We start from the raw sequence: 18,941 nt of genomic DNA on the forward strand, positions 1-18,941 counted from the left end.
TGCTCCTGAATTTGTAGATATGCTACAATGTGTGTCTCTGTGGTCACATGGTTCATCTTTCAGGTGTCTTTGGACACAGTTTCTTCTTTTTATGAGAACATAAGTCTAATCTTAGTATATCTCTGTCATCTCGACCTGATAGATCTATTTCCAGATGAGGTCACATTAATAGGCACTTGGGATTAGAACTGGAGCACATCTCTAGGGGGACACAACTCACAACACTGGGGACTCTCTGTACCATTTTTTCCCCTGACTTCTGGAAGTCTATAATTAATTTAAGATAATATTTTTTTAAATCTAACCAGAAAGTCATAGTGAAATTGTTAGTTATGGTCAATTTGGGGAAGCATTTCACATTTTATTTAATACACTTCAGTATATCTTGGCTTTTATTGAAATTTTGGTATATGAAATTTATAGTTAATTTTAAGATTAAAACTTTGGAGCCAAGGAACAGCCCTAACATCCCAGAGACTGGCACTTAGTCTTCCAGAAAGCTTCTGTAGCAGCCTGAAGAAAGGAAGAGATAGTAAAGAATAGCACTGAAACCAGAAGCTGAGAGACTAGACTTCATTATGGTGAGTAGGACTGCGAGGCCTGAGGTGTAGCCTGGCAATTATTTCTGGTTACTTGGAAGGCTGACACAGGAAGATTGAAACTTCCGCAGCTGCCTGGACTACCTAGCCAGCCGGCAAGAAGGGGCATGTGTGAAGAACAAGAGGGAGCTACATTTGCAAACTTGGTGATTTAACATCATACAGTAAGAAAGACTTCCAGGTTCTTGGCTAGGGAAACTGAGCCTTTAGTGGGGCCATATCACTGAGGTGATAGATTGGTCATTCTTTACTGTCCCTTTCCTCCCAACCCCCAACACTTCCCCATTCCTGATCCTCTGCTTTCTTGCCCCAGGAACCTGACTAGGAAGGATTTAATCACATTGTTTTTGGTTGCAGGTTGAACTTAGCCAATCAGGGACATCAGCATGATGTCATGGAGAGAGGCCACAGATTAGTCATCATTGTGGTCACAGCTCCTATCACATGTGTGTCATAAGTTCATTGCCTTGTTACCTTTAGACTTCCCGTTGCCTGCTCTGTGTTGTTAGAGAAGTTTGGGAGATTCCTTGGGTTGTTAAGTCACTGAACTTTCATCAGTGACTCCTTGAGAGTGCCCTGTTTCCAGCTAAGACCCCGAGCGGTGTAGAAAGAGAATATAAATAAGGGGGTTGTATGGGGCTGGATTTACAGCTCTGGAATAGAGTACCTGCCTGGCTTAGTACATGAGGTACTAAATTCAACACCCAGTAACAAAACAAAAGTAAAGATTAGTTTGAAGCTGCGTGTGTTGACACGCACTTCTAATTCCAACATCTGATGAAGGCTGAGGCAGGAAGGTTGCAAGTTTATGGCCAACTTGGGCTATGCAGTGAGATTCTGATTCAGTAAACCAAAGCAAACACAGGCAAAGGACCTCTCCCTAAAACAAAAAGACAGTAAAACAAGATAGAACAGCAGCAACAGCAGCAACAAACAACGATGACGATGAATTTTAAGTCAGGCATAGGTGACTCAGGCCTAAAAACCCAACATGACTAAGACAGGAGAATTGAGAGGCCAAGGCCAATGTGGGCCACATAGCCAATCCCTGTTTAAAAATAAAATTGTGTGTGAAGTGTCTCTGGGGCATCTACAGGGCGATGTTTATGTTGTAGTATTGTTGGGAGGACAGTCTGGGCAGATGTACAGATCTGGTAGTTATCACAGATTAAGTATCCCATATCCAAAAGAGTCGGGACCAGAAGACACTCAGATTTTGGAATTACTTTGACTTTGGACTATTTGCATGTATACAATAAGAAAACTCGTGGATTAGACTAAGCCCTGGGATTTATTATTTCATAAACACCTTATAGATAATTTTGTTTAATGTTTTTGTTGTATTTGATTTTTAGCTGTGACTTAATACATCAGACCAGATATAAAATTTTCCATCTTATTTTTGGTATTATGCTGGCATTCAAAACTTTCAGATTTCAGATTATACACATTTTGAACTTTTATATTAGGGGTGCTATAATGAAAATATCATATTTGACAGCTAAATATAATAATTATAGACAATAATTTAAAGCTAGAGGGACTTAAGACTAGACTTTGGACAACAAGTGTATTTACAAGAGTGCAAGGGTCCTAGGAGAGGTGAGAGGTCATAACGTAGCTGTGTCACAGAGGACAGTAGGAAAACGTAGCCAGGCATGGTAGCACACACCTTTAATCCCCGCACTCAGAAGGCAGAGGTGGGAGGGCCTCTGTGAGTTTGAGACCAGCCTGATCTTCGTAGGTGTTGCTGGAATTTCCAACCCTGATAAGCCCATATAAAAACCACACAATCCAGTTATTATAATTGTAAGTTGCATGCCTAGATTGGGAAGATTTAACACTATACTAACTTATTCCCCAGCTATGAGACCCATTGCTGGGCTGGAGAGATGGCTCAGTGGTTAAGAGCGCTGATTGCTCTTCCAGAGGTCCTGAGTTCAATTCCCAGCAACCACATGGTGACTTACGAACATCTGTAATGGGATCTGATGCCTTCTTCTGGGGTGCTTGACTAGTGTGCTTTCGAAACAGTGTACTCACATTAAAAAAAAAAAAAGACCCCTTGCTACTTGTGGTTTCTCCTGGCCATGTGGTTCTGGTCCATCATGGCTTCATCACCCTCTTCTTCAGTTCTCTCTTCTTCCCTTCTGGTCCTCTTCTGACTCCCTACCTCCTAATCTCAAACCTCTAGTCCCATTTTTTCCCTTCCACTGCCTAATCACAGTTTCTAACCTTTATTGGCCAGTTAAAATGGGGAGAAAGTTCACATGAGATCACCTGAGTGTGTGCTGACTACTCTTGAGGAAGCAGAATTAACATCAAGATACAAACAGCATCAGACCAACCCACAACACATGGGAACTTCAGAACTGCTGGGACTACACAGAGACTCTGTCTCAAAAAGAGAAGAAAAAAAGAAGGAAGAAAAAGAAAAAAGCATGTATTATTATTGATCATTAAAGAGTTTATGGGATAATTTCTGAGAACTGAAAATAGACTTGGAAATGGGAGGGTCAGTGATGATCTGTCACAGGACCTTTGGATGTACCGGTAGATAAAAAATACACTGCGCAGATGAAAAATGAAAACATTAATGGGCATGTACCAGTGCAAGTCTATAGGCCATCACTCTAAATGCACGTTCTGTGCGGTTCCATTTGTGGTAGAGCAAGCCTGTGCTCTTTATACTCAGGAGATGAGCTAGGAGAATCTCAAATTTAAGGAGAATCTGGTACTGCAACTGTGCCTTAGAAAAATAAAGAGTAAATAAAAACAAATAAATATACATTTTTTTTAAAGATTTATTTATTTCATGTATGTGAGTACATTGTCACTGTCTTCAGACACCAGAAGAGGGCATCGGATCCCCATGACAGATGGTTGTGAGCCACCATGTGGTTGCTGGGAATTGAACTCAGACCTCTGGAAGAGCAGTCAGTGCTCTTAACCACTGAGCCATCTCTCCAGCCCCATAAATATACATTTTTAACATACTTAAACAATTCAATTTTTGTTTAGAAGAGCCCAATTCTAGGGTTTACAAAAATTTGGAGTATTGCTCATTACCATGATGGAGCAGGGGAGACCCAGGACGGTGAGCCAGGCTTGTATGGCTCACACACATAGTAGGCATACTTTTTCCCCACACTGCCAGCTCAGAGAAATCATCAGAGTCAGTGTCATGGAGGACAGCACACATTCCTTCTCTACTTAGAAACCTCTTGTCTCTGGTTTCCTTCTCAAGCCATCTTCTATTTAGCTTAAATTTTCTCCCCATCTGGGGTTTTGAGATTTTGGAAACTGAAGTCAGACAGGTTTTCTTCAATGTCCCATCCATAAGTCAGCAAGCATACTGGTTTATAAGGCCAAAGGTTGGAAGGGTTGGGAACATTGCAAGCTACAGAGAGAGAAAACATCAGTGGGGAGGGTGGGGCAGGTTAATATATTAAGTATCAGGCAACACAGATTTCGATTTTTTTCTGGTATGGGACATTAGGTCTCAGGCCAGCCAGACAACTGCTCTGATCCTGAGTTATGTTTTTTCTTTCTACCTTTTATTTTGAGAAAGATTTTATTAAGTTGCCCAGGCTAGCCTTGAAGTAACTGCATAGCTCAGGAAGGCCCTGAATTTGTGATCCTCCTGCTTCTACCTTCTAAGCACATGTGGCTTCATGCTTGTCTTCGAGATCTATTAGTTGAATTTAGTTCTTCATAGTCACAGAGATGACTGCTGAGAGTCAGTTTCATCTGTTTCCCTGGATAAGACTGCCTGGTATCTGTTACTGAGTCTACGAAGGAAATCGAAAGGGAAGGGAACGTACAGCTAGGGGAGGGTTCAAGAAATGAAACATTGGATGGGGATTTAGCTCAGCAGCAGAACGATTCCCTAGCAATTCTGAGGCCCTAGATTCAATTCCCCAGTGCTACAAACTCTGCCAGGCCCTGTGGCTTGCTCCTAAAATCCAAGTTTCTCAGGAGGCTAAGACAGGAGGGTTACAATTCGAAGGATTTCCTAAGCTACAGAGTGAATTCAAGACCAGTCTGGGAATTTTGCAGAGATCCTATCTCAAAGTAATGTGGGCTGGTGGTATATGCTTGCAGTCCCAGTGCCTTGACTGGCTCTCCAGGAAAATTGTGAACTCAAGGCCAACTTGAACTACATAGCAGTTTAAAACCATCCCAGGCTACCCAGTAAGATCCTGTCTCGGAAACATGAATTAATTAGCCAGGCCTGACACTTCTCACCTTTAACCCTAGCCACTCAAGAGGCTGAAGCAAGGTCTTGAGCTCTAGCCCTGCCTGAGTAACTTAGAAAGAAGACGGGTCCTTGTGTCCCCAGTTAAAACAATAATCTAACAATAAGAGCTGGGCTGCTGTGCCGTGGTGGAACACATGTTAAGTCCTTGGGTTTGATCTCCAGCACCACAGAAATAACCTAATTCATTAAGAACTCATAGCCTGTCGTGGAACCTGAGATATCATGCTGAAACTGTTTAAATAAAATTTCACAATTTACTAAAAAAGTTGTCATGTTCTAAATATGGTCAGTATAGAGTACTGAATAATTATTTCATATCTCCTTTGTCCTTTGTGACATGTTTATAAACACGGCACCTTCTCATCTACTAAACCAGTGTTGAATTGTAATAAATCATCATTCATTGAATTCTACAATTTAAACTATATTATCAATGAACTTCTTATACCTATGCATCATAATTAACATCAAATAACAGTACAAAATTGCAGTAGAGCAAAGGATTACAGGGCTGCAATTCTGGCTGGTCATAACAAAATTAACTCATGGAGCTAGCTAGTGGAAGCTAAAGAAAGCGTTGTTATCAGTTGGAGTCCAATCAGCAGAGAGAAATGCGCAGTGATTTGAGCCAGGGAAAGGTTAATTGAAAATTTAACTGTGCCAGGCTCGGGCCAATAGGAATAAAAGGAGCTCAAAGGAAGTGACAAGGAGCAAATACGATCTGCAGGCAGAGATGCCCAAGGAATAGCATCTCAGGCTCGAGATGAGATCTATCCTTTTTTTTTTTTTTTTTTTTTTTTTTTTTTTTTTTTTTTTTTTTTTTTTTTCCGGGGCTGGGGACCGAACCCAGGACCTTGCGCTTCCTAGGTAAGCGCTCTACCACTGAGCCAAATCCCCAACCCCGAGATCTATCCTTTTTTAAAAATTAATCTACCCTTTTACAGGGGACTCCTGAATAAATAAGCATATAAGTTATCCCCGAGACATTCCGCAGAACTCAAGGACCTTTCAGAAATCTGTCATTGAGAACTTTCTAGAACTCCGGTAGTAGGGTCTGGACAAGTTGTTCCAGGAGGAACAACTCTTTGGGGGTGGGGTGGGGATGCGGGCCTTTCCACATCAAAGCGCTTTAAGAACAGAAAGCAAGGCGTTAGGGGGTGGGGTCTGTAGGAAGGAGCTGCAGGGTGCATCAGCTGAAGTCCTTGACTGAGTGGGTGTTTGATTTGGACTTTGGAAAAGCCGCGTGTATTGCCGGAGTCTGTTTATTGAGTGCACAGGAACCAGGAAGTAGAATCCTTTCCGTGGCAGCCTCGGAGCACTTTCCACCTGTTCTAGACATCGTAACGCTGCCAGCTGTAAAAAGAGAATTGTTTTTAAAGTACCCAACTGCAAAGGGTGGGGGGTTTAGAACTGAGAGGTACTTCATTAGAATGACAGCAGACTGTCGCTAATTTCTTCCCTTCTCCCATTTTTTTAGGACCTTCAACAGTTTTTTGTTTTGTTTTGTTTTTAAGGAAGTGAATTAGGGATGAGTTGAATTCTAGTTTACGGAGATCTAACACCTTCTCTGGCACAGAAATCACTCATACCTATAAAATAAAAAATAAATGAATAAATTTTTTCCCCAAAAGTGAGTTGCTACAATTCTAAAGTTTTTTGTTGTTGTTGTTGTTGTTGTTGTTGTTGTTGTTGAATTCACCGTGTTTCTGTCTCAGCACCCTACGCTAGGATTGCAGGTATGCCACCTCATGCTGGATACTATATTTATTTACATTATGTATAGTTATTCATTCTGGGATAGTCTCTATAGTACCTTGAACTCCTAGCCATCCCGCATCAGCCTCCGGGGCAGCTGAGGTTACAGAAATACAGCTCTACCTGCAGGGTACACATGCGGTTTTTGTTTGCTTCTTTATTTGGTTTTATTTAATTTTTGTGACATGGTCTCACCATGGAGCCCTGGCTGCTCTGGAACTTACTGTTTGGATCGGATGGACCTCTGCCTCCCAAGTGCCGGAATTAAAGCTGAGTGCTACCATGCCCAGCTTGGTATACGTTTTAAAAGAGAAGATAGAAACTACAGTAAAAGACATCTTATGTACTCTAAAGGAACCTACTATTCTAAAGGTCAAGGACAATTTCTTTATTTGTGTTTTTAAATCGAATTTGCCAATTTGAATTTTATTTGAATTATTTTGTATTTTTTTCTGTCTGTTCTTTGGTTTTATGGTGCTGGTAATCGATCCCAGGGTCTTTCATATATTAGACCAAAGGCTCTACAAGCCCTGAGCCATTAGATCCATGGGTTCATTGAATTTTCTTATTTTTAATATTCAATCTATTAATCACTCTGTTTATATTCTGTATATGGCATTTCCGCCTAGGCATGGCTTTTCTAGTAAAATCCTGTTAGTGTTTCAATGCCGGTACAGCTGTGAAATGTGACTCTGCCATGTGGGTTTCCAACTTCCCAGTACTGTGGATAACAGACCAGCACCACTCCTGACCAAGTCCTTATTTCAGGAGGGGGGAGCGAAGGGACAGAAGATGATAAGATGGCTCAGTGGGTGTCTTGGTCAGGGTTTCTATTCCTGCACAAACATCAAGACCAAGAACTGGAGCAGGGACAACTGTCTCCAAATTTGTTGCCTGTCTGTGGATCCAGTTCCCCCAACTGGACCTTGTCTGGCCTCAGTGAGGGAGTATGCACCTAGTTCTGCAGTGACTGATGTGCAGGGGATGGGATGGGTGGTGTGATAGCCAGGGAACCTTCCCCTTCTCAGAGGAGAAGAGGAGGGGGAATGAGGGGAGGAGCTGCAGAGGGGTCTGGGAGGAGAGAGAGGCTGATATTGGGATGTAAATCGAATAAATAAAGAAATTAAAATATTAACAGAATATCTTCATCCTGGGGCAGTAGAATGTTTTAACTCACAGCAAGCTATGGGATGAATCATGGGACCTTGAGTAACCTCAATAAGGAGTTCTGTATGAAGTAACAAAACCAAAAAACCCCCGCCCCTGCATTTTGGTAGTTGTGTCTCCTAACCAACAGAATGCCCCTTTGTGGTTAAATGTTATTGAGGCATCCATCTATCATTTAGTCTGTCTGTCTGTCTGTCTGTCTCTATCTATCTATCTATCTATCTATCTATCTATCTATCTATCTATCTATCTATCTATCTATCTATCTATCATCTATCTATCATCTCCAGGGCATTTTCCCATAGCTGCACTAAAATGAAGGGTCTGAAACCTCAAAAGACCTCAGTTTCATTATATTAACACTGTGGTTTTGTGACTTGTTTTCCCTTGTGGCTTTTTCTAGAGCAACATAGGAAGAAATACGTCAAAAGAAAGACTTGGTTAATCATGATATGGAAGTGAAAATAATTTAAATTGCTAAATTTACTTTTGACTTATATAGCTTACCTTTCTCTGTTCAATGTCCACTTTGAATTGGAACCTCATGGAAGCAAGTGTATTTTATTCAAATCCATCATAGTCCTGTGTTGAAATATTAATTACCTTACCTCATGAATACACTACCCATCTTATTCATAAATATTTCTTTAAAACCCACAACGTTGAACCTAACTTTTACTTCAACTGCCTTTGTCAACAGTAATTTTTCCTTTTGGAGGACAGAATGGAGAGATCCCTATTTAAAAAAACAAAACAAAACAAAAAAAACCCCACTCGATTATAAAAATTTCAATATATAAGAAACGAACCAGCAAATATTAGGAATCTGTCTTATGGAGGCCAATGTGTAATTGAATTGTGTGGAAAAGGAAAGAAGTTGAAATCAGAGTTTTATTATTGTTTTAATGATTAATGTAATCTGTTACGCTTTCTTCGCTGGTGACAGTGTAAATGTCATTGGTTTCATAGAAACACGGGAATATGTGATGGTTCACTTCGTGATAGCTATGACAGTTCTTGGGGCTTTATATATTGAAACACATTAGCTTAGACTGATAATTAAGACCCAGGTCGCCTCGTCTCTGAGCGATTCTTCCCACCTCCTAGGCAAGTCAGTTAATTTGTTTCAAACGGATTGAGTTTTGAGATAACTACATCACTGAGCGAAAGCCACAGAGGAAAAGCTGTCAGGGAAACCACTACAGAACTCTCCACGGTTAGCGAATGGGGCGTGTCGTCGCGGAGCACGCGCAGAAGCCAAAGCGGAAGCGAGCCTTCCCAGGGCGGAAGTGACGCGCCGCCGGCTCTCCGCTTAGAGGAGGTGTAGCCGGTCTCGGCTGAGAGGCTGTGGCGGTGGCTGCTGAACTCCGGAGCCGGCGTAGCGTGCCGGGCGGAGACCCTGACGGGTAAGGCTTGCGGGCGGGCCGCGTGCCTTCGAGGTAACCGACGCTCGCGCTCCGTCTCGACCCTGGAACCTGGGCCTGGCGAGTGCTGGGAACCGTTTCCGTGGTGACGAAGCTCTCCTTCCCAAGGACAAGCTTCTCCCGGGCCTCGATTGTGACGTGTTCTGGACTTGGGTCTACGGTGGAGTGGGAAGCGTGGCGGGAGCGGGCGCGTTAGGCCGCGGGTGGCCCGGGGGGTCTAACAAGCAGGAGACTGGTGGCGGGCGCGTTAGGCCGCGTGAGCCGGGGTTGACCCAGCCTGGGACAAGTAGGGTTGTTTTGGTTTGAGTCTCCCCTGGAGGAAGAGGCGGGGACTCCCTGTGTCGCCCGGTTTTGCTGTTTACCTGTTTTGGCCGGATCTCCGGCTTCACCTGGTCTGAGAGATTAGTTAAGTCTTGCTGTTTGGAAAGCAGCCCTCCCCCTGGTGCCGGGAGAGGGCTTTAAGAAATCTTGGGGAGGCTCACTTCGCTCTTGGGCCGTCTGGACTTGATTTCACGACTCCGCCTCCCTCGCCCCACCCACTGCTGACTCTCACCGGTGTTTGGACCGGTCGGAAGGTGCAAGACGTGTACAGGCTGGCACTCCTCGCCCGAAACCTGTACTGTTAGAACTTAGCTGTGGTGGACGCTTGTATTTCTCTGTTGAGAAGTATGAAGTACAGTTTGTTCCTGAAAGTTTTGTTGGAAAACGTTGTGGCATTTGACTATGATAGATTTTCGGCTTTCTCGTTATGTTGGTATGTTAGAAATTTTGTTGCGAAGTTGTTACTCGTCGCTGCTTTCTGTCAGTGGTAAAGATTCATGATCAGGACATGAACAAATACTAATTAAAATTTTAGTGTTCAATCCAAGAACATTCGAAAATGATTATTTGAATAACATTCGTTAAACGTGGGCTGATTAAGTGGGCTTATGGTCTTTAAGGTACTCTCTAGGTGTGGAGAAGAGGTTGAGGCCAAGGATTCGCCTCCATTCTGTTCTTCCCGGGTAAATTGGATCTCTGTCCTTTTCGAATGTTAGGCTTACAGGCAAACATTAGATTTCTGCAAGAATATATTTGACTATGCTAAGAATGACTGGTTAGCCACCTTCTCCTCGTCCTCGTTATTTGTTAAATTTCAAATACAATTGTATTGCCTTACTTGTTTTCAAGTTATTACATTAGCTGCATACCATTTGCTCTTCGGATCGCAGTCACGTATGTGAAATTTAGCCACTGAATACCATTTCTAGGACAAAAATAACATCTTGGCATTAGTAGTTGTAACTTTTAAAGGATGCTGTTTTTTTTTAATATTTAGATTTTATGTATGTGAGTGTTTTGCCTGAATTTGTGTGTGTACCATGTGTATACCCGGTGGCCACTCAGGTCAGAAGAGGGTGTCAGATGCCCAGGAAGTAGAGTGATAGATGCTCATGAACCACCCTGTAGGTGCTGTGAACCCAACTTAGGTCCTCTGTAAGAGCAATAAGTGCTCTTAATTATGAAGTCATCTCTCCATCCCTTAGGATGCTAAGTTTTTATATGCAATTCTAACTATATTTATATTTCCTTGGAAGAATTACCTTACCTGTAAAATTTATTTTTACATATTTGTTGGCCGGGCCTTACTATGTTGTAGCCCTGGCTGTCCTGGAGCTTTGCATGGCATCTACTTACCTTCTGAGTGCTGGTATTAAGGTGTTTACAACCAAGCCCTGCTTCACTGAAGTTTATTGGTGTATTTTCTTTTAGAATGGTTGTTAGTATGATAAGTTTGGGCTTTATACACTTGTAGCTCTAAAGTTTACATTGTTCTAAATAAACCTTAAGAGAAATTACAAATTTTGGGCCAAGAACATAGTATTTTAGAAATGAACTTACTAAAAAAAAAATACAAAAAGTAAGTTAAATAATTCCCGATGTTTTATCACCTGGAATTCTAGCACTTGGGAGCTGAGGCAGGGAGGATTGTCAGCTTGAGGCCAGCCTCAACTAGAGTTGCACAAAGAGTCTTTCTCAAAAGAGAAAACAGCTGGGTAGAATATAGGAATACACAGCTGTTCAGGCTACTGGAGGTAGAGATGTCTTCAGGAGTGCAAATCAACAAGTCACGTTGACTGATAATATCTTTCTGAGACTATGGTATTCTACAAACATGCAGAAGACTGAAGAGTGAATAAGGGAACTTAATATCAGGCTATTTTTATTCTCCTTCATATGTTTCTGTCATTTAGGATTTAAGTTTGGAGAAATTACACACACACACACACACACACACACACACACACACACACACATTTTTGGAGGGAGGGTCTTGCTTTGTGTGTGTAGTCTTGGCTGGGCTGGAATCTACTGTGTAGATCAGGCCACCCCAAACTCACAGGGATCTGCCTGCCTCTATTTCCCAAGTGCTGGAAATAGGCCCCTGTTTTTGTAACTGAAGATTTTTAAAAACATTGGCTGCCAACCATTATCTTAATTATGGTACTTTGCAAGGGCACAAAGTGTTCTTGCAGTGTTTTCTATTGAAGTAAGTTAGAACAGGTTTTTTTTTTCTAGCTTGCTTTTTTATTTGCTGTTATTGATTTTATTTCTGAAATTTCTGATCACACACGAAAGAAACAGGAACAATGAAATTAAGGTTTTTCTTTTATTTCATTACCTCCTCCCTTCCTCCCAACACATTGGTTTTTTTCCTGGAGTTTTTAAAGCGAATGCTAGAAATTAAACCTTTTCACCTATGTTTTATAACTAATTGATGAAGACGTAAAAAAAATGTATCACCCAGCTTTTTTGAAGCTTAATTGGTAGGATAGGTGAAATGCTTTAAATTTAAAAAGTCATTTAATTTTATATGGAGCCACTGGAAGAAATAGTACCACAAAAGGCTGCTCCGTTTGGGGCTAGTAAAGGCCAAGCAAGAGTGGTAAGTAAAGAGGCATGAGAGAAATGCTCTTCCTCCTTAGTGTTAGATGTTTGCTCAGCTAATGCTTACTGTCTCCTTACTCATCTTGTCTTTGGATGTTAGCGAAGTTTAGAAATAATAAAATTGGGTTTTAGTGCAAAGATGTCAGATCAGTGGTTCTCCATCTTCCCAATCTGAGACCCTTTATTACAGTTGTAGGGACCCTCAATCACAAAATTTTTGTTGTTGCTACTTCATAACTGTAATTTTGCTACTGTTATGAGTTGTGTAAATAGCCAAGGTCTTGGATGATTTTAGGCAACCCCAGTAAAAGGTTCATTTGACCCGGAAAGGAGCTGAAACTCACGGGTTGAGAAATGCTGTCGTAGAGCCTAGTTTACAGCCTGACAGAGAGGAATTCTGCTCATATTAGAACTTTGAGACTGAAATAGGAAGAGCTCACTGTAGTATCTCAGACATTGATTCCTAGACATATGTCAGGCCCTTCAATTAGTAACTGGGAATTTTTAATTTACCTTTCTCTTCCCAACTTACTGTACTTGTTTCTGTAGATAAGCCTTAGAGACAAGGAAGCAGAGTCTGGCATGGTGAAGTTGCCTGACTGTATTTCCTTTTTCCAACTAAGCAGGGCTTGTTCTTTGCTTTGAATGTCAGTCCCAGGCATTACCACATGGTTGGTGATGCAGTGACTGTGCACATGGCTTCTCTTCTAGGCTATTTTTGGCATTCTTGGTGAAGGCCAGTGTTTTAGTAGCTTTCCCTTCATTTCAGTATTATCTGTGGGAAGAGTGAAGCAGTTAGTTACTATGTGGGAGTCAGAATTTTTTTCTAATTTAAAATTGATGATTCAAGATATGTTTCTTCCTGTTAACGTTTCTAAAATTAGGAGTTATATTTTCATAAAAGTAAAACAAAACAAAACAAAAAAACCAAAATATTGTGCATGTGCACAAGCCAGAGGTTGATGTTAAGTGTTTGTCCCTGTGCCTCTTCACTATATTTACTTATTTTGAAGATTGCCTCTCTTTGAATCTGGAGTTTATTGATTTAGCTAGACTAGCTGGCTAGTGGGTCCCTAGGATCTGCCTGTTTTTATTTCTAAAGCTCTGGAGCTTATAGGTAAGTGCCTGGGGATGCGTATCAGGCCCTGATAGTTGTAAAAGCAGGTCCTTTATCCTGCAAGCCATCCATCTTTCCAGTCTTCTTGTTTGTTTGTTTGTTTGTTTGTTTTGGTGGGGTGAGTGAGGGTGGAGGTCTCATAGCCTTGGCTCAGCCTTCAAATATCTGTGTAGCTTGAGCATTGACCTTGAACTCCAGATTCTTTTTTTCCCCCCTAAGTACTAGGATTATAATTGTGGGCCACATACCTGGCTTGACCACAGATTCTTTTGTGATATGAACATCTTGCAGATATAAAGTATTTTTGTTGTTGTTGTTTTTTGTTGTTAAATCTTGAGTGTTTAAGAGTATGTGTCTCCTTTCCAGCTTCTGGATAGACTTCTTTTTACAAAACTTGTGTTCTTTCAAGCAGCATCCTTCCCACTGCAGTTTGCATCTCCCTGGATGTTAAGTTTCCAAGGGAGCTTATCCAGTCAGTGGTCCTAACACTAGGGAAAGCATATCACAGCAGCAAGCATGTTTTCTCCTGGTTGGCTGGTTTCTCCCTCATTTTCTTTCAGGTTAGGGTCTCTGTGTAGCCCAGACTGGCCTCGAACTACTCAACCTGCTTATATGTTGGATTACAGTTTTGTATCACTTCCCTAGCTGGATTATGGCTTTTTATTTCTTAGTTTTTAAATTTTTTTAGTCTCACTGTGAAGTCATGGCTAGTCTTGAGGCAATCCTGCCTCAGCTTCCAGAGTGCTCCTCTAGGCCTGCAGCATTATGCCTAGTCAATAAACTTTTTAATAAGTGCACAAATGATTAACATCTACTGCTGTGCTTTCTAAGTACAAACTTGATTGAGTTGTAAAGGAAATTAGATTAGTTAGCAATTTTTTGTCTTGGTTTCCTTCATCAGTGCAGGGATCCTCTAATGACTTAGAAGCAAGTGCTATAAGTAGTTATTTTTGTGTGTGCTGGATAATTAATGATTGTATTGAGTCTATGATGTGCTTTGTAGTTGCTTCTTTGAGTAAATTCCATCATTGTTTTTCCTTTTTTTATCAAAAGTAAAGCAGATTAGAAAACCTTCTGAAGCTGGGGTGGTGTGGCACGAGAGGCTGAGGCAGGATTGCTGAGACTTAAAAGACAAGCCAGCACTACATAGCAGCTTCTGCCTCAAATAAACAACTGAAGTAAAAGAGACAAACAGAACGGAACCATTTGAATCTTACACTTTTTGTGGTCCGTCTCTGTCATTCATCTAGGGTTTGTTTGCTAAACAGGAGAGCATCTACGGGATCTGTGGTAGATTTTTCAACATTATATATCTCACCAATGCTATATTTTAAAAACTTAAACATTTTTATTGTATATGTGGATGGATGTGGGGTGCCACTGGCCATTTGTGGAGATCAGAAGACAACTTTAGGAGCTGATTTTCTCCTTGCAACTTGAATTCTTCCTTGCACATGGATTCTAGGAATTGAATTTGGGTTGCCGGGTTTGCAGGACAAGTACCTTTATACCTGGAATCTTCTTGTTTTTAATACCTTTTTATTACTACTTTAATGTTTTGAGATTATAAGACTAATACATCATTTCTCCCTTCTGTTTCTGTTCTTCAAACCCTATTCTATACCATCCTCCTTGTTCTCTTTCAAATCTATGACCTCCTTATTCATCAGTTATTGATACATGCATATATGCATATTATATACATATGTATTCCTAAATATAACCTGCTTAGTCTACATGGTGTCACTTGTGTGTATGTATTCAGTTAATGTCTACTTATTTTTAATAAGTAAGCATATAAGTAAAGTAAATAAAGTAGGGTTTATTTTTGTTGTTGTTGTTTTTAAGATAATATCATTAAACCCAGAAGGAAAGGCTAACATCAGTATATGTAGAGGAACAAGTATGATGAACTATTTTAAGTGACAAGCTGAGAACATTTACGTGCTTAAATTCCAGGAAGGCTGGCAGAGCCTGGGTTTAGAGTTAAATAACTGGCTTTCTATTCAGCTGCATACAGGATTAAGGGAATTTTTAGAGACTGGGGTAGGAGAGTGTGTTATGTGTACATATCCACAGATTCATCATCATTGTTTTCTTTTAAAGGCCCTTAAATGATTCTGATTTGAAACTAGGATTGAGAAGTGATGGTTCCAGGTATTACAGTATGGGCTGAGAATGCTAACAAAATGTTAGCATCAGGTTCACTGTGGTAACGCAAACTCTAGAGAGCAGAGGAGGAAGATGGGAGTTACGGAGGAACTTGAACATGAACATAGTGGTCAGGGCTTCCATACAGAGAGGAAGAGTTAATTCAACAATAATTGATAACATACAGATATTCAACTGTCCTTATTTTTTTCTTTTTGCTTATTGCTAGAGAGAAGCCAACAGGTTTAAATGGGCAGAGCCTCCATAAATTACCTCTAGCTCTCTTGCTTTCTGTTAGAATAGAGGGCTTAGCTTTCCTGGAGTGCGCTGCATTGCATTGAGTTGAGTTTTGTATTGGGACAGATCTCACTATGTTTTGGCTTTTAAACTCAAGTGTAGCTTCTTGAGTCATACTAGCTCTAGTTCCTCTATTTTTGTATTTTGTCCCATTTTAAAGGAATATTTCTCATGTTTAAGGCATATAAATATGTATATTTGAATTGTGTTTATATGTGTATAGTGCTGGGCACTCATATATGGAGAACAAGGACTTGACTGAGTTGTATTCCCATCCTAAAAGTTAAATATATTTTGGAAGTATGAGTTTATTCTTAGTTGACAGTGCTTAACTTGTATGAATTACTCTTTTCAGATTCACAATGACATCCTTTCAAGAAGTCCCATTGCAGACTTCCAACTTTGCCCATGTCATCTTTCAAAATGTGGCTAAAAGTTACCTTCCTAATGCACACTTGGAGTGTCATTACACCTTAACTCCGTATATTCATCCTCATTCCAAAGATTGGGTTGGTATATTCAAGGTAAGAAAACTGGAATATTTCTTCCATGTAGATTCTTTTCATTTTAACCTTTTTAGAAATTAACATTTGTTTATTTATTTTGTGGCGTGTGTATGTGTCTGTTTTGTGTGTGCTGTGGTTTGTATCTAGTCAGAGAACAACTTGAAGAGTTGGTTGTACATAAAAATCTTATGGGTTTTGGGGATTGAACTTCAGTCATCACACTTAGCAGCATGCACTTTACCTTGAAGAGTTGTCTTGCCAACCTGAATATTTTCTTTAAACAGATTTGGATTTAGCTTCTACTAACCTTGTCTTGAGAAACACTACATTAAGATTCAGTTCTGTAAATATCACCATGAAATAATAAACACTGTGCAGTCATTTAAACATTGGGAACTTAATTCCACAGGTTTTCTTCTCTGTGATCAAAAGATCCAACTTGGGTAAGGTATTTGCAAAAACTTTTTAGAGTGTTCTGTGTGTATGCACGAACTTGTGTTGTCTGTACTGGGGATTGAACCCAGAGCTTCATGGGCAAGTGCTGTACAAGTGAGCTGCAGCCTCAGCTCACAATCTTTTTTTAAAAAAAAAAAAAATTCAAATTCTCCCATTTCATACTTAAAGGGGGAAAGTAATCATTTTTAAAAGTTTCTCAAATTGTATACTGTCTTTTCTTGTCATTTGTGATTGACTTTGTAACAGCTCTGTAGCCCTGCATTGTCTCTTGTTATGTATCACTTTAATATTGCTCTGACTGTTACTGTATTTATTTTTAGGTCAATATTCTATTTTACTTGAGAGAACAATAAATTCTTTGTTGACTGGTTTATATAGTCACCAGTCATTTTTCATAGTATTTATTTGAAAATTATTATTCAGTTGTTACTACTACTTTGGTATTCCCCATGTTGGAGGTTTTCTGCAATTTTCTGGCTCTTCAGAATATAGTAGAGAATAGATAAAATTTCAAAAGGCTAGGAGAAAAAGATTTTGGCTCTTTACATGAAGAAGTTAAACTAGTCCAAGCTAAAAGTGGACCCTAAATGTTTACATTATATAAGCTGTGAGGTTTTTAAACTTGTAACAAGGGACAGAAAGGAGAATCAATCTACTCATTGCAAGGAAATTCTCACTTAAGCTTCAGAGAGCCACAAGCACTTAAAACTTGGGAACCTTCAGCTGATTGTCCATAGCCAGTCCAATCTCTTGTCAGGAACTGGCATGTGTTCTTGAGAAGGTCACCCTTTAGCTTAATTACTTCTTCATATTGGGGATGCTCAATTAAAGTACCATTGTAGGCAGAATTTCTTCTTAAATGCCCTCACTGGTTTGTTCTTAAATTAATCATCAGTGAGCCCTTGGGTCAGGGTCTTCCTGTCATTTCTCTGTTGAACTTGTTTATCAGTATAATCCTCAGTGCCCATAGAAAGCAGGCAATTACTCTTACTTGAATCAGCAAAGGGGTTGAAAGAGTGGAGGTTCTGGACAATGGCCAAATGTGTCATAGTATTTATATGTACATATTCATTGAGTCAGTTCATCTAGTTAATTGAACCAGGTTCTTACTATAGGACATTTTACATTGTACCTAAAGGTGACAGAGTCTTAACTCTGGTGTGGGTTGAATTAGAACTCTGACCCCAGACCTCACTCTGTAGCTCAGGCCTGTCTTGAGTTTATGAAGGCTTTTTGAAACCCAAAGAGGATAAGCCCAAGAGTGTCAATCACAAGTTCTGTTAACTAGCTCTCGTAACTCTGAATTTGGTGTGCATGCTTGAGCATGCAAGAATCATAGATAGGCCCTACCCACAAAATGCCAAGGTTCAGAGCCCGGTTTACCACTTTGGCTCCAATCCCAGCTTAGGCTCCCAAACTTAGGATTCCATGCTGACTCCATGGTGCAGTCCTCTGCCTTTGAGGAGTCTTATGCTGTTTCCACAAATAAACTTGCTCTGTAGAGATAAACTGGTTAACTGCTATGGAAAGTAGATCTAAAACTGTTTGACTGTTTTGTTTCATGCTTTTGTTATTTCTCAAAACATTTTGTTGGAAGAAATGATTTAAGCCACCCATTATAGTATATTAAAGGTGCCCTCTGGCTTGGAATGTTTTGGCTGAGAAATCTGCAGGTAGTATTCCCTTGTACGGTGACTTTTCCCTTATACCTTAAAGACCTTTGGCAGCTTGATGATAATGTGCCTTGGTCTCTCCTTGGGCTTAGCTTAGCTAAGGTGCTTTCGGTTGTTTGTTTATAGAGACATGGTTTTCTTATGTAGTCTAGGCTGCCCTTAAACTCCCTATAGCCTAATAGCCTAGGTTACCTCACTCTCCCAAAATCTGGGGCTCTAGGCATAGAGCATTAGCTATTTTTAATTTCTTTACTTTTTCATTTTCCTTTTCCTACCTAGTAAGTTTCAGCTGCTACTTGTACAAATATGCTCTAAGATTCTCTGTTCCTAGAAGTCAGTTTGTGTTTGTTTGTTTGTTATTTATTTATTGTCTTCTACTGCTACCCAGGCTGGCTTTGAACTCAGTCTTTTCTCAGCCTTATGAGTAATGGATTAAAGATGTACACCACTTGTTTATGTTGTTTGTATTGGTAGGTAGGTTCCTTTATATTCAGCTCCCTTTTTCATATGGTTTTATATTCCCTGACTCAGTTATTAATACTAAAATTTAAAATTACATTTAGTTAAATTAATTTTCTGTATACATGTGTGCTAGTGCTTGTTTGTG

General features: G+C 40.3%; 1 protein-coding gene across 15 annotated transcripts in view; it reads left to right on the forward strand.

Annotated features, from left to right (window-relative positions):
• Positions 1–9,096: 9,096 nt before the first annotated feature.
• Positions 9,097–18,941, forward strand: part of Tax1bp1 (Tax1 binding protein 1) — a 55,915-nt gene continuing 46,070 nt past the window's right edge. For 8 of the 15 annotated variants that reach the window (XM_087655956.1, XM_087655964.1, XM_087655958.1 and 5 more), the window contains exons 1-2: positions 9,097–9,188; positions 16,055–16,223. In XM_087655956.1, coding sequence (XP_087512082.1) covers positions 16,062–16,223 — 162 coding nt within the window. In that variant the 5' untranslated portion in view covers positions 9,097–9,188; positions 16,055–16,061. 15 annotated transcript variants of the gene reach the window in all.

This window comes from Rattus norvegicus, chromosome 4 (genome assembly GCF_021556685.1).
Source record: "Rattus norvegicus strain SHRSP/BbbUtx chromosome 4, alternate assembly SHRSP_T2T, whole genome shotgun sequence".
Lineage (NCBI taxonomy): Eukaryota > Metazoa > Chordata > Mammalia > Rodentia > Muridae > Rattus > Rattus norvegicus.